Source organism: Sinocyclocheilus anshuiensis, unplaced genomic scaffold, assembly GCF_001515605.1.
Source record: "Sinocyclocheilus anshuiensis isolate Anshui unplaced genomic scaffold, SAMN03320099.WGS_v1.1 scaffold277, whole genome shotgun sequence".
NCBI classification, from domain to species: domain Eukaryota; kingdom Metazoa; phylum Chordata; class Actinopteri; order Cypriniformes; family Cyprinidae; genus Sinocyclocheilus; species Sinocyclocheilus anshuiensis.
The window spans coordinates 589,829-605,977 of record NW_015536463.1 but is presented as its reverse complement, the minus strand read 5'-3'; the positions used below and the strand labels follow the sequence as shown (position 1 = coordinate 605,977).

The 16,149-nt window shown below is 37.6% G+C and overlaps 2 protein-coding genes across 3 annotated transcripts in view; both read left to right on the top strand.

The window, feature by feature from the left end:
* The first annotated feature begins 3,067 nt into the window (after positions 1–3,067).
* acmsd (aminocarboxymuconate semialdehyde decarboxylase) lies at positions 3,068–7,463 on the top strand. 2 transcript variants are annotated; one of them, XM_016480569.1, is made up of 10 exons: positions 3,068–3,219; positions 3,813–3,857; positions 5,055–5,151; positions 5,338–5,387; positions 5,672–5,908; positions 6,066–6,159; positions 6,390–6,485; positions 6,621–6,793; positions 7,052–7,150; positions 7,288–7,463. In XM_016480569.1, the coding sequence occupies exons 1-10, from the start codon at positions 3,163–3,165 to the stop codon at positions 7,351–7,353; spliced, it is 1,014 nt and encodes a 337-aa protein (XP_016336055.1). In that variant the 5' UTR covers positions 3,068–3,162; the 3' UTR covers positions 7,354–7,463. The 2 variants fall into 2 exon arrangements, with proteins under 2 accessions (XP_016336055.1, XP_016336134.1); XM_016480648.1 differs by having other exon boundaries at positions 3,196–3,219; positions 5,035–5,151; positions 7,288–7,460.
* A 395-nt stretch (positions 7,464–7,858) lies between these two features.
* Positions 7,859–16,149, top strand: part of LOC107684218 (cyclin-T2-like) — a 13,724-nt gene continuing 5,433 nt past the window's right edge. The window contains 6 exon segments of the mRNA XM_016480465.1: positions 7,859–8,076; positions 8,704–8,785; positions 9,282–9,410; positions 11,674–11,734; positions 12,132–12,194; positions 12,425–12,470. Coding sequence (XP_016335951.1) covers positions 7,919–8,076; positions 8,704–8,785; positions 9,282–9,410; positions 11,674–11,734; positions 12,132–12,194; positions 12,425–12,470 — 539 coding nt within the window. The 5' untranslated portion in view covers positions 7,859–7,918.

The following is a 16,149-nucleotide window of genomic DNA, read 5'->3' as shown; positions in this document are numbered from 1 at the left end:
CTTCGGCTGGATATCAACACACTGTGACGAGTCGGCTGCCTCCCCCTAATTATCAGCATCACCCTGTCCCTTAATCCCCGCCCTTCGCCAGGCTCCCGACATGAATGGGTGCATGAGAGAGGAGGGGCGCTGAAATAGCCAGGGCTGGCGGCGTGTGATGGGGCACACCTGAACCGAATGGGGCCTCATCACCGCCGCTGTTTAAATGCCGAGTGCGCCTCTCCTCGAGAGACTGGTCTCTTCCCCGTGCATGCACGCTGGTGTCCTCGTGGGTCCAGGAAGGGTGCATAGAGGGACTCCCGTGCCGCCAGAGCCGTGAGCTACCGGACCCGCGGTCCGGACGAGAACCGCACCCGTTACACGGCTGTCGGGCCAGGAGGCCAGGCCGTCTAGTCCCTTCAAGCACCGTGGGCCAAGGCGAGAAGGATGCAGCCGCTTGAAGAAGCCGCCGCACGGCCGTCGGGCAAGGATGCTGGGCCGTCTAGTCCCTTCAAGCGCCGTGGGCAGAGAGAAGAACTCCGCCGCTGATAGAAGCCGCCGTCATTTTTGGGTGAACTATCCCTTGAAATCAAGTGGAACGGAGCGACAGTAACTTTTTCCCTCCCTGCTCAAACCTTCTGTACGCTCATGATCCAGTCCGGGATTTCCATTTCCTCATTAGTGAAAGAAACCCGCTCCGAGCGATGAACAGGGTTCGAGGAGGGACAACTGAAGGTTTTTGTGGTTCCATTATCGCTCTCTGGTGAGATAAACCCGCTCCCAACTGCAGGCAACAGTCACACACAACTTCGCTTCCATTCCTGTTTAAGTGTTACGTGATCTTTCCCGATCATTCTAATATGTGAATGTTTTCATAACAACATGAGCCGCTTAAAATTATTAAAGTTATCAACGTGTGGTAAGTGTAGCGAAATCCACTCTGTCCACATGTGATTGGTGGATGCACTCGTGGGCTGCCCTATCCGCAGCCAGTGGGAGGGTATATAGGCTGTTTGGCTCATAGACATAATAAATATTTATTTATTATATTGGTGAAGGCAACTCTCATATCGGGACAGGCGAAAACATTATGTAGTTTATATCATAAAGTAAATTGTGTTAAGAGCACAATATGTACAGTGAGCACTTTGACAAGACAATACCAGACTGTCAGGATTAGGGATGGCGCTAAATCATCTCTTTAATTTCACTAACGTTACTTATTTACAAAGAGTAAGTTTATCATCACTTGATTATAAGGATTTCATAGCTTATCATAAATCTGTGGACTTATTTTTTTTTTGTCCTTTTTAGCCAATTGCTAACAGGACAACGCAAGCCTTAAGGAAAGCTGAAGAACTTGTTTCTTACTTTGTCTTACTTTGTTTAATAATTATTACACAATACTATTATAAAGCTACATTTCATGATTATTTATTTTATTTTATAATTTACTATTCATTTATTCTTCATTATTGTCTATTCTGTATTATTCCACCCTTGATATTACATATTCTACTTGCTATTGAGTGTCTTGTTCATCATATTTATTTTCATATAAAAGCAACAGAACTGAAATTATATCATGTTTATTAGCAACACAGCATGTAAGTGTGAATAACGCGATATCTGCCTTTGATCTCGTTGGCACTTCGAGAGGTCAGAACTGTCCGTCTTGACTGCGCTTATTTCACTCCTCCCCTCACTGCAGCCGCCTACTCTCACCAACATTTCAGGCAAGGCGAGGCGCATCTCAAACAAGCCTATTATGTCTATGGTTTTGGCAGCAAACGAAAGTTACTGCGCATGCGTGCTTTTGTGGCCCTAACTTAACTTCCGGACCGGTAGACTTCCAAATAGAATCAATAACAACAGCGAAGTCCCTCTAGAGTAGATTGTTTTTTATAACAAGCAAAATATGTTTGCTGAGTAAATCAGACGGACTTATTGAAAATGCAAATTCATTCTCTGCCAGCAGGTGCTTAAAGCGGGAGAAACAGAGATTTCCCCGGTAACAGCTGTACACAAAGCAGTTCAGCTCACAAACGCAGCTTTATCAGGCATATAACATGTAAGATTAAATGAAAATGACATCGAAAATTTTCTAAAGACAGTCTTCCTTCAGAAATACAGTGATAAAAAAATAAGACCCCCGCGCCTCGTTTTGATTTTTAAACGTGCAGTACGTGCTCATGTTTATTCAACTAAGCCTTTTGGGAAATCTGTCAGCTTTGATATCATGGCGGGTCGCCATAAATAAATAAATGTATAGGAAACACATCACACAGGACAACAACCTGAGCCCAACTTCATTACTCATCACTTTAACTGCGTTTGTAGCCAGCGCCGCCAGACCCAGAAACAATCACAGACCAGAAGTTAACTTCCATCTTGCCATAATTTTGTCATGTGTTATCACGTGATCCTGGTGAGTTTTTTTTTTTTTTTATGAGAATCGAACCTGTTTAAACCCAATTAATGATGCCTCTTCTCTTTTTTCCAAAGGAGAATGCAGTAGCCTACTTAGATTAAATACATTTTAACTAAAGACACAGTTTTCTTAAAAGTAGAATTTTGCTGTTACGTTATCAAATTTAAATAGTCACATATCAGCTATGATTTTTAGTTTATATATTTTAAACATTATTCAATATCGTTCGCATATGTGGCAACCAATAAAACTGAACAAACTGTCAACAATGAAGAGGTTTCCTGCCTGTAGCGTCTGGCGCCCTACCCCCAGTAACCGCTAGAGGACACTGTTGTGAAGGATGTAAAGTAAATAGATAAGGCAGGGCTGATAATTCCTGAATTCATTGAAATACTCCTGAAAGTACTTGCAGACAGCAGTCTCTCCTTGTGAATTGTTAAACCTTATTTTTGTGTTTATTCATTTTTAACCATTGGTATTGCATGTAAAAGCCTGCCATATATTTCATAAGTTACAAAGACATTAATTTGTTCAGACAATAAGTTTGAATTCTTCCAGACAAGCTAATACTGGTTGGTGTGTCTCTTCTCAGGGGTTTTCATTGGGCCATTTCAAAAGACAGGACAGGGGTGGGAATGTTTGTCTTCTGTTTCACACACTGCTGAACATTCACAACTGCAGAGGGGTGAAGATTCCGTTTACAAGGTTGTCAAATCTTCAGGCCTACGATTTGAGCTCTCAATATCAGCAGAATGAAGATTGATATTCATAATCATATTTTACCAAAGGAATGGCCTGACCTGAAACAGGTAGGTTGCTTAAGGAGGGAAAGTTATCTTTAAATAACGTGCTATCATAGGTTAACCAAGATTACCTTGCTCATAACATATTTTTCAACAGTTTTTCATTATTTAACATTTCCTTGCTTCTTCAGACAGGCTTCTAAATTGCCCTGCTGTATTTTAATATATTTTGGTCAGCTGTACATCCGTTCTGTTTTCCCCCAGCATTTAATATACAGAAAATGTCTACATATTAAGAAAAATCTGCTTGTCCAATTTTAGATGATCAGATATTGATGTTAATTGCTAAACCAAAAATGGTCTTTTAAATGCTGAAAGTGTTAAACAAGACTACTACTACCGCTTTACTCTTAAAATGTATGCATCTGTTAAACATTAATGAAAGGGTTTGATCACTAACCCTGACCTTTATTGCTTGTTTATCTGAGCGAGCTGAGGACGACTCTATTAATCATTTCTCATGTCTTAACATGCAAATTAAATCAAAAAATATTTTACTTTTATTTAAGTATTTAAACTGTATTTATTTCTATCAAATGTATTTATTTGTCATAGTAAAATGTAAAATTGCATCTTAAAATTCTCTTCATGTTTCACAGAGATATGGATATGGTGGATTCATTCAACTGCACCATCACTGCAAAGTAAGTTTAACATTGCAAATATCTGCACTGGAACATGATAAATGTTCTTCTAATACAACCTTTACACACCTGATCATTGCTCATGGAGAAAATCAGCTCAGTCTGCAGTTTAGTGTGATGATGGTAGAAGAACACCAGCTGGAGGTAAAGGGTTCTGCATGCTTGGCCATAGATCCAGCTGGCATGATCTCTTGCAAGCTCTTCCAGAGAGAAAGTGTGAGTGTGTGAGAGTATGTTACGACCCCCATGAGGAATGAGTGGGCAGCAGAGACAGATCTGATCCTCCACTCAGAGCAGGAGGATGTTAAAACATCTGCCAGCTTCTTTATACCTGCAGGCCTTTAGAGTAATTGGATTGTTCTGTACTGCGCTTCAGCTGGTGTCTTGGGTGGTTTCTGGTCTACTCGGATGCTCAGTTTATTCTGTTCTTCGGTGCAGTCGGAAGAACTCTAAAACAGAAACACTGAATAAACATAAGAATAATGCACAGAACTGCTCATTAAAACATTTGATGTGAGTCACTGTAGCAGCCCAGTTTTTTGCAGTAATTCCTCTTCAGGCTCCACTGCTTTTCTTTTCAAACCAAATGAGCATGACTTCCTAGAAAGCACGTATTCTTGAGAATATGGGCAGGATAGGAGTGCTTTTGTGTGTGGAAAAAGAGGACAGCAGGCCTTCCCTGCACTCCCTGTCTGAGCAGCTGTAGAGCTCCACATGGGGTTTAGCTTCAGTAAAATGTCAGACTAAAACCAGTTCACCTTGAGCACAACGGCTGCTGCATATATAAACACACCCACACATAGAATTTGATAAATCTTACCATTTCGGCTGTGTCTTAAAAACATAATGTACCTTGTATTAAATTAACAACAATATAGACTGAATAACTGCAATAATGATAACTGTAGCAAACATTTACCACTCTGAAATGAAACTCATATTCTCTGCACTGCAGATGAACATTGACTGCTGATGTAAAATGCGCTTATCATGCTAAAAACTTTGCATCTCCTTCCAGACTAAAGTCCACTGCATTGAATTACTGTATGTATTTGACCTTTCTCCACACTGCCACCAAGTGGCTGAAAATACAAAGTGTCATGTGGCTATGTGGAAATCAGTGCATATAGGCACAGAAATGTCAGATTTGGCTCATTTTTCCCTTTTGAAAAAACAGCATGGGTTTGTGTGTACCAGGGAGAAGCTAAAATGATGAAGGATGGAAAATTGTTTAGAGTGATCCAGGAAAACTGCTGGGATGCAGAGGCTCGGATTCGAGATATGGACAAGCATGGTAAAGACACTAATGCAGTGGTTATTTCTCAATTAAATTTTTTTGTGTTTTTTTTAGGTGCTTTTTATCAAATAAATAAATACGTTTTATATCTAAAATACTTATCTACATTTACATTATCTTCAGACCAGTTCAACTTTAGTTCATTGTTATATTTATTACCGAGATTTGTTTTCATTTTTTTAGGAGTGACAGTACAGGCCCTTTCCACTGTGCCCGTGATGTTCAGCTACTGGGTAAGACGTAACATGAAAATTAACATGAGAATTTAAGTGACACACTCTGTCATGTCCTTTTAAAATACTAATATGTACCATTTAGGGGTAAATAAGATACACGTAAAAACTTTTTAGCTTTTGTACCTTACAGTGCCACCCCAGTGACAGCTTTCTTCCCTTTTAATACATTTCCCTATGTTAGATTATATATTAGATCATATTAGAGATTAAATTCCTCTATAGATAGACATTCATCACTTTTTCTGCTAAATTCTTTTTGATTGTTCTCTGCATTTCTAAAGGCCAAACCCCATGACACACTGGACTTGTGTGGGATACTGAATGATGATCTGGCTGCTACAGTGAAGCGATATCCAAAGCGTTTCGTTGGGCTGGGTACTCTGCCCATGCAGGCCCCTGATCTGGCAGTACAGGAGATGAGACGGTGTGTGAATCAGCTAGGATTCCCTGGAGTGCAAATTGGCTCTCATATAAACACATGGGACCTCAATGCCCCAGAGCTATATCCTGTCTATGCTGTAAGTCCATTTGCTTTTGGTAGCACATGCCACAGCACACTAAAGTATTTGGTCTCTTTTGTGATTATTTTGTCAAGTAGTCATTCAGTTTTGTCTCAGTTTGTAGGCCATTTTAAAACTAGAAATATTGTTATCAATATTTTGCCTCTTACTACAGGCCGCTGAGGAACTCGACTGCTCGATATTTGTGCATCCATGGGACATGAAGACAGATGATAGAATGGCAAAATACTGGCTGCCTTGGTTAGTTGGTGGGTTTGATTGAGTGTCTTGATGTAACGTTATATAGGTTTATAATATATATGTGTGTGTGTGTATATATAATAGCAGATTCTGATTAGTAAATTAAAAACAAAATCTGATTGCAATCTTTTTTTTATTATTTCGTTTTTTTCATGTTTTTAAATACATTTGTGGTTTTGTGGAAGACTAGTACTGTGCAGTATGTCGTCATTGTTTGGTCCCATGTTTTTTTCTGAAGGTATGCCAGCAGAAACTACAATGGCAATTTGTTCAATGATTTTTGGAGGTGTTTTCGAAAGATTTCCTAAACTTAAGGTCTGCTTTGCTCATGGAGGTAAAAAATATTCATATTATTTTTTAGATAATCAATTTATCAATTATTGGAGAGCAAAGTGATAACCTTGAGCTATAAAGTCAGGTTTTTTGCCATTGCTTGTCTTTTGATGTGTTATCACACTTTGGGTTCCAGGTGGTGCTTTCCCATACACCATCGGCCGAGTTGAGCATGGCTTTAAAGTGCGACCTGATCTTTGTGCAACCGACAACAAGATCAACCCACGCAAATACTTAGGATCTTTCTACACTGATTCTCTAGTGCATGACCCACTTTCACTGAAGTTACTCATGGATGTCATAGGAAAGGTAGTTATTTTAATTCTTACATCAACAGCAACACAAAATCTACCTGTAATATAAGAGGCACAATAATATTTAGTTAGCACCTTACATAAGGTGCTATCTAGATGAACTCTTAACTGATGAAATGGCAAAGATTTTCACATCCAGGACCTTTGTATTCTGGAAATAAAAACTGTGCAGCAATATACACCTCTGATTTTAGTTGCTGTTTTAGTTTTAGTTTGCTACTTTATTTTTAATAAAGGATTCTGTTTCTTGCAGGATAAAGTGATGTTAGGCACAGATTACCCATTTCCACTGGGGGAACTAGAGCCAGGCACATTAATTGAATCCATGGATGAGTTTGATAGTTCACTAAAGGTAAGATAAACAGCTATCTATCTGTCTGTCTGTCTGTCTATCTATCTGAACACACTAGGTTTCATTTCAAACATCAAATTGCAAATACATTGTACTTGTCATTTTACAGCTTATCTTCTTTGTACTCTTTTGTTTAGGATAAACTGCTTGCTGGGAATGCTCTGGAGTTTTTAGGACTGTCAAGAAGTTTTTTTTTTGAGTGACTGAGGATCAGTTGTACTAATGTGTATCAGAAGATTGATTATGTTACCAAAGAGCTGGATCATAAGAATTAAACCTTACTTAATGTGTTTTATTTTGTATTGATTTCTATTTTTACATTTTGTGTAAAAAAAAAAAAACAACAACAAAAAATTGTTAAATGGTTGAAAATGGTTAAATGAAAAGTGTATTAAATAAATTATTTTGAACCACAAAGAATAAGTAATATATACACCTAGATATAAAAGGATGATCCACCTTTAAAAGGAGTCTGATGTTTGCTTTAAATAATGAACTCAAAAGGATTGCAGTAAAACTTTTCTTTTAAGTTATTACTCCACCAGTTTTTGTACACATGTAAGTTCTGCTTTGCTCATGGTTTTTGAACACATGTAACATCCACATTCATATTTCATAACGAAATTAACGACAACACTATGAGCAAAAGTAAACTACAGTTCCCAGCAGAACCGCGTCGTGAGACGTACGTCAAGGACTTGACGCCGCGCGTACGTGACGTATGTGAAAACACGTGAAGCTCGTTCTCTGTTCGTCTGCTGGACGGTAATGGCGGCGTGCCGGGGATCATCGTCCAAATGGTTTTTTACCCGGGAACAGCTCGAAAACACCCCGTCTCGCCGCTGCGGAGTGGAGCCAGACAGAGAGCTGTCGTATCGACAGCAAGCCGCGAATCTTATTCAGGACATGGGCCAGAGACTAAATGTGTATCCTTCAGACGCGCTGATCAACAGCAGCAGGCCCGTTTCTGTCTCTCGCTGTGACTGTTTGTGTTGCCTTCACACCGATAATATCTATCATTTTTGTGTACCATGAATATCTGTAATAACTCTGAACTCGGCTGAAATTATTTGAGCTTGTCAATTAAACCCCCTTATAGTAGTAGCGCGCACTTAAGACTCGGGCAGGCGCTTGCTGATTAATGTTAATGTTGTACAAATTATTAACGTAAGATTTGTATATCTATATATCATCTAAATGTAACATAATAATGAGCTAGTTGTACCTTGAATTTACGTTGTTTATGTTCAAGCAGCTCAGGCGTGTGACAGCACGCAGCTCACGCGCATTTGTGATGTCAGGCACGCGAGCAGTCCGGTTACCGTAAATATTAAATCCGTTCTGCACTACTAAACCCTGTCAAGGTATGATTTATGTAAATATTTTGACGTTTGTTTAAAATATTAGTATTGGTATTTCTGGCAACTTGTATCAGTACGTAACGCGAATACGTAAATTATTCGTAATACGTACGTGTACGCATACGTAATACGTTCAGTCAGTAAATGGCTGAAGTTACGTAACCCTACGTTTTCCTTAACTCTAAACATCAGTTCTCAACTCACAATAAATACTGCCATTGTTTACTTGCACAGATTTTATATGTACCACTCTTTCACCAAATTCCACAGAAATGTAAGTGTTTCCATCCATACTGCCTGCATCTATTACATATACCCTTTTCAGCCATATGAATATTCATGAACCTGTGCTTCCGCTGGAGTGTAAGAATGGTCTTTCAGTGCAACTGTTAATGCGGTTTCCAAAGTGAAATAGATACAGTATAGAACTCTGTTAACCACAGCAATGAACCTGAGAACAAAATTAATTGGTTCTATGTGAATAAAAGCCTAAATGAAATCTGTTCATTTAAAGCGATTGTGTCTCTTCAGAAGACTAAACTGCACAAATCATATAGGCTAGTTTTTATAATCTTTTCATGAACTTTAAGAAATCTTTCAGGTTACATTAAAAGTATATTCATTTGTGTTTTAAAGATGAATGAAAGTCTTATGGGTTTGGAACAACATAAGAGTAAATGATGACAGAATTTTCATTTTGAGTGAAATAACTTTTTAAAGTAGGCTTGCATCTTTTGACATGACCGTGACATTTTTTCTTTCCTCTCCAGACCATCTCCCCAACGACATTATTTCTGGCTGCAAAAGTTGAAGAGCAACCACGGAAACTCGAACATGTCATTAAAGTAGCGCATGCGTGTTTAAACCCCCAGGAGCCTCCACTGGATACAAAGAGTAATGTAAGTCCTAAGTATTATTATTGTTTTTTTATTTTCTTCTTCAATTTCCTCAACCTTTTCATCACACTGGATAATTTCTGCTACACTTGCATCCATAGATTCTGTCGCTACAGAATCGGTCGTCTCACTAGTCAACTCCAAACAACCTGACTTTGATTAGGGTTTCAACTGTTTTTAAGAATCTTGTCCTCTTTTGTCACATGTCTGTCACATACACTGATTAAAAGTTTAGTTCACCCCAAAAAACTCACCCTCTTGTTCCAAACCCATAAGATTTTTGTACATGTTCAAAACACAAATGAAGATATTTTTTATGAAACATGACAGATTTTTTTTGCCTCTATTTCAAGTATTCACCCAAAACTTTGACACTTCAAAAAGTTGATAAAGAGATCATAAACAAATCCATATGAATCAAATTATTTCATCCAAGACTGACATGATCACATAAATATGAATAAATTTAAAGGGGTCATATGATGCTGCTAAAAAGAACATTATTTTGTGTATTTGGTGTAATGAAATGTGTTTATGCGGTTTAAAGTTAAAAAAACACATTATTTTCCACGGTGTGGCTGACTCTGAACTTTTATAAAGAATATCTCTTTGGATTTGAGACTTTAGTCTTTGCAACTTTACAGATCTTCTTTATGCACCAAGAGCTTGTAACACTCCAAAGAGAAAGGAAAAATTGAAATCGCATCATATGACCCCTTTAATTTCGACTGTTATGCAGATACCAACGTTAATTACTTAAAGCTTATCAAACATCGTTAAAGGGGTGGTTCATTTCGATTTCACTTTTTTTAACGTTAGTGTGTAATGTTGCTGTAGTTTAATGCCAACAAAAACGGCTCGTAGGGACTACAAGAAGTTACTGATGTAACAAACCCAGATAAACCCCGCCCTCGGGAAAAGGCAGCAAAGGGGGGCTGCTTTAGAGAAGAGGAAGAGAAAACTAGAGGTGCGTGTAAAAATCTATTCATATATGAATCGCGATTCTGTCTTACACAAGTTTCAAAATCAATGTTTTAAAGCAGCTGTTCTCAATACTGTTCCTCGCGTCCCCTGCTCTGCTCTGCATCTCTCTCTCTCTCTCTCTCTCTCTCTCTCTCTCTCTCTCTCATTGAGCTCAGCTCCAGCAATGAACTGTTACAATTATACACTTATTTTCACATAGCTATGAGAAGCGTTCAAAATGGACGCGCGTGCAGTTGCCGTACTGTATTAAAGCTTTAATCAGGATAAAACCGTATATTAAAAGCTAACATAAGCAGTAGCATTTACAAATAACAGCGTATCTAAAAGTATGAGACAACAACAAACAAAAAACATACCATTAAGAGCTGTGTGCTTGCACAGGTTCTGCGCGATCCTCTTCAATAATATCCTCTGCTTCTCAATCGGGCTCAAACTGATAAGCGAAATTAACGACGCCGTTGTGTACAATGCAACCGGAGCACATGCCTCTGAGGTGAGGGGCGGGACGTTTAGACGCGCACTAGAGGCGGTTTAGCCAATCGCAACACTTTTCAGAGAAGGGACAGAGCGGTGTGGAATAAAGGTAAATTATGTGAAAAATAATGTGTTTTTTAACAAACGAAGCATTAACACATGTTAGACTGCACCCCATAAACACAATCAAGCCTAGAAAAAAAACACTGAACCACCCCTTTAAAGGAAGCTCAAACATGCTTGCTTGACACCAATGAGGTTTGATCTTGTGTGTCATGCAAGTTCCACTGACCATATTTGAAAGTTTTGAATGAATGAACTTTCAATGGAGGGACAGAGATCCATTTCCAGAAATCCAGAAATATCTAAATTTGTTTTGAAGATAAACTAATCTCTTAAGGCTTTGGAACAACATGCGGGTGAGTAAATGATGAATTTTTGAGCAAACTATTCCTTTAAGAATGACAGAGGGGAGACAGATTAAACAAATGCCTCTGTTATTTCTTTCCCGTTCATGTGAATCTCACAGAACCTGTGACTCCCTTCGATTCTCAATCAACAACGTAAATGAGGCTTACAAGTGAAAATGGACTAGTGAGACACTGACATTAGACATCCAGCATGTCAGTGCTGGGACAGAAATCTCTCTTGAATGAGAAATATTGTCTTGAAAAAGACCAATAGAAAATGTGTGGCAAACAATTAACGTTGCCCGTAATTGGAAGAGTGCAGAGAATTCAGTTAATTGGTTGAAGATACAGAAAGACACATTACAAGCCTCATGTAATGATTGTCTATTGAACTTCAGGCATACCTCCAGCAAGCTCAAGAGCTGGTGATACTTGAAACCATAGTGCTGCAGACTTTAGGTAAGTCTATGGAAGGAGGTTTCTTTCAACTGAATATTAGAGTGGACATAGAAGACTTGCTGACAGTGGGTCACTTTTGGAAAAAAACAAAAAGTAAAAAAACATTTCCACTGTTTTTATCCACTGTTCCACTGTGAGTATTTGCCTGAAAAAAGTTGTATCATCATGACTAAATTCTCCAGAATAATGATTTTGAATGTTGTTGCAAAGAAACCAAATTGATTTTCAGTTAATCTGGGATGTTATTTTGCAGCATGATACATGGGTATCATCTCAAAAATTCCACATTGTTTTAAAAACTTTGGTCTAACTAATGCATGATTATCTTTCATGATCCACAGGTGTTGATAGCAGTGTGATTCAGCTTTGAATGAAATTCATGTGCTTTATATTGCAGGCTTTGAAATAACAATTGAACATCCACACACTGATGTAGTGAAATGTTCCCAGCTAGTGCGAGGTATAGACTTTCCTTCATATGCTCTCTGCGATCAACTTTAGATATAAAACAGTGCTTACTTAATCTTTGAATCAAACTATTGGCTTTTGAACTATGGCTAAGCATGCAGTTCATGGAGAGGTAAACCTCACTGTATTGAGGTTAAATGGGTCTCATTCTTACTCGCGTGTATAGTTTGACTCACTTTCATTCTTTTGCCATTCTCTCTCCCTCTCTGTTTACTTTCACAGCAAGCAAGGATCTGGCACAGACTTCCTATTTCATGGCTACCAACAGGTTGTTATCCAGAACCTCATTTGTTGCACTGTGACTGCACACTATAGCTTCCTTTACTGCAGGTTACCCTACCAGTGTCCAACACCCTCCTTGCACCGGTGGCTACTGGGACGCCCCCCCCCTCTCAAACATGCCCTCAGAGCAGGGTGGGGAGGGGGTTCGGTGGCACCGGCCCCGGTTGCAGTGCGGTGTATTGTACGGGGGATCATTGTTGGCACAGAGGGGTTGAATGCACAATGTGAAGTGTAGTGGTGCTCTTGAACCTCACGTTTGCTCGGGTTACAGAAGTGCATTTGTCTAAAAAAGACACTTTGGTAGCCTGAATAGCAGCTAAAGATTACACAGATGTAAACATTACATAGAAGTCCTCACGGTAAGTACCCAGACCCCTTTGTTTTTTCCTATGATTTTGTTATTCTCAAAGTGATAATTGAACCTTTGTTTTGGTCTTTCGTATTCAGACTATTTAGAAGTACATTTTTTATTTATTTTAATTTATTTTTGTCATTCAATGCCTGAATTGATTTTGAGATACAGACATCTGTTGTGCTTCCATTGTGATATACCTGTTTTAATGCAATTGAACCCATTAAGGACCTGTTTGGTTTTCTATTTTAATTGAAATAGCCGTTTCATTGGCTATGTATTTTTATACCCATTATAATCTTTAAAAATTGTTGGTATCAGGTGTGTAACAAAAGGTCCTTAAAGGGTGTAGTGGTCATTGTAATTTAATCAAATAGAAGATTTTTTTTTGTTTGTTTTTTTTTTGTGTGTTTGTCCCTCATTGTGTAGTTATTGTCTTCATTGTTTTTAAATCAGGTTAGCTGTCATTAGTGTTTGCCCCCTTTTTTGCATAGGGATACTGCAGCATTGTATACAATGTCTGAACATGGGACTAGAGCGGCATATGCTCAACACATGGTCTGCATATAATATGGCCATCAGGGTTTTTTTTGGCATTTGTTTTGCCCTCAAACAAGAGCATGTTACCCAAAGGATGTGGACTGTATAGGTTTTGAAACACACTTAATGGAACTTAACTGATAAATTAACCCGTTTTGTATGGCCAATGTGTCCGATGCTGGATGGACCTCATAATTTTTATTCCCTTGTGTGTTTATCCTTGCATTTATTTATTTTTATTATTCTTTTAAATTTAAGTAGAGGCTGTTTTTTTAGATCTTGATCACCTATAGCTAATGCAGTTAATGAGTGTTGCCGTTCTCATTTGTTTGTCTTTGTTGCATTAGGATTTAAAGGCTCCTCTTACCCCATGTCCAAACATTGATTCTGTTCTGTAGCACAGGGTTACCATCCAGCTTTGAGGTTTCATTTTATTGTTATTTGTCTCAAATGTCAGTACAACACTACTTTGTTCAATGTAAGATTGTTAAAAGATTGTTAGCATTTTTCTTCAGGGACTATTGATGTAGTTCAGATGCATTTCCTTTTTTCCCCTAGCAGAACAAGTAACTACCTTCCACATACAGGTGCATCTCAATAAATTAGAATGTCGTGGAAAAGGAAACCTTTGCAGGTGTTTTGAGTTGATTAGCTGATTGGCATGTCACCATATTCTAATTTGTTGAGAAAGTGAATTGGTGGGTTTTTGTTAAATGTGAGCCAAAATCATTACAATTAAAAGAACCAAAGACTTAAACTACTTCAGTCTGTGTGCATTGAATTTATTTAATACACGAGTTTCACAATTTGAGTTGAATTACTGAAATAAATGAACTTTTCCACGACATTCTAATTTATTGAGATGCACCTGTACTTCAAAATACTAACATTGTTTTTTTAGAGATGTAGACAAGTTTACAGAGATTAAAGAATAAGCACTTGATGAGGCCAAACAGTCAGCCCTGCTTTGTTTTTATTATGTGGGGTTGCAATTCTTATGTGGTAAATATGGATGGTAACCATATGCTTGTTTGCTTTATTGTTCCCTATGATTCTGTTGACTGCAGGCTTTTATGCCTGTTATTGAATGTACAGTAATATGTCAATAGTATCAAATTTATCCTTGATTATGAGTAACAAACCTATTATTTTTTGCTTGCACAGATTGAATTCCACAAAGTAAAACTTTTTATAGAATCTTTTTTAGACTTTCCACTGCTATTCTAAATTTAAAATATAGGGATAATACAATTGATCAGCTGCTGATCAGAATTGGCTGATTGCACTCCGACATTAGGCCTTATAGACCATTTCCTCTTATGCCAATCTGTGTATCTTTACATGGATAACTTGTTTAGTAATCCTGCTTTTTAAGTTTAAAAGAAAATCTTGATCTGTGCTTCCCTTCTCTTGTTGGCTTTTGCCCTTCAGTTTGTACCCATTGTAAACTACTGAGCACAAAACATGACTTTTTTGTAATGTCTAAATTGTAAAATGTTAATAAATTGCATGGTGCTAAATCAAGTAGTTTCTGAACTGTGCAGGTAAATTTTTGAAGCATGTTACTCACAACTGGGGAATATCTTAGTGGCTTCAATGCTTTCATAATAGTATTCTCTAGATGTTTAACACTGCCTTCTAGGGATGTAACGATTCACTCAACTCACGATTCGATTCACGATTTTGATTTCACGATTCAATTTTCTCACATTTTTTTTTAACAAAATGAGATTAAAGACATTGTACAGTAAATGAAAAGGTGTCATTTTATTAGGCTATTGCTGCACGTTTCTTTGTGAAATTGAAATATAACAAAACTAAATTGAAATTTTAAAACAAAGCCCAAATCAAACAAGTTACACAAATAAAAGAAATATCTTAATATGAACAAACTAAGGCTTTGTTTGTGCTCTTTCCATTTAAAATTAGAAGCAACCACTGGATTTTAATCATGATCCAAACAAAGATGCAGCTTGAGTAGTTTTTAATCTAAAGTAGACTCTATAATTTAGAAATTTGAGGCAAAAACAGAATGGTCTGACTTTAGTTTTGTGAAACTATACTACATAAAACATATCTGAACGAAACGGCAGACGAGCTGAATGAGATGCAGATTCACTCTCTGACAGCAGGAGGCACTTATGAACAGCAGTGATACAGTGTTTCCTGGGTTACCGCTGTAAACAAAGCAGAGCTGTGCTTTAGTGATGGGAAGTTTGGATCATTTTACCGACTTGGACCTTTGAGTCTCGTTCAGCAAAATGAACGAATCTTTTTGGAGTCATTTCGTTAATTTTAGCAAAATATAATTAAAATGTTACATGTTACTTCCCTAACACGTCTACTATTTGTGCAAATGTTGATCACACTACAAACTAGGGCTGTGCGATATTGAAGAAAAATGCGATATGTGATACCTTGTTAAAAAATGCGATATTCGATATTCGATACGATATTGCTTAAAGTGTGTAAAATCAATTTCAATTATATTTTAAAATATTTAAAAATGAAAATTATATAACCAATTTGTTTCACATTCTTTCTTGGAAAAGAAAGAATCACTACAACTTCTGAAAGTGACCAGCAGTGTTTTAGCATTACATAAAAAGTAATGTCACAAATCAGAAAATGTAATTTTAACATCAGTGTGAACATACAAAAAAAAAAATTAATGACACTAATTTTATATCATTGTAACTTTGCTTTCCATACACTTTAAGTACTTCTTCATATACCACAGCAGAAACTATAGTCTGAGAAAGTTCAAACATGA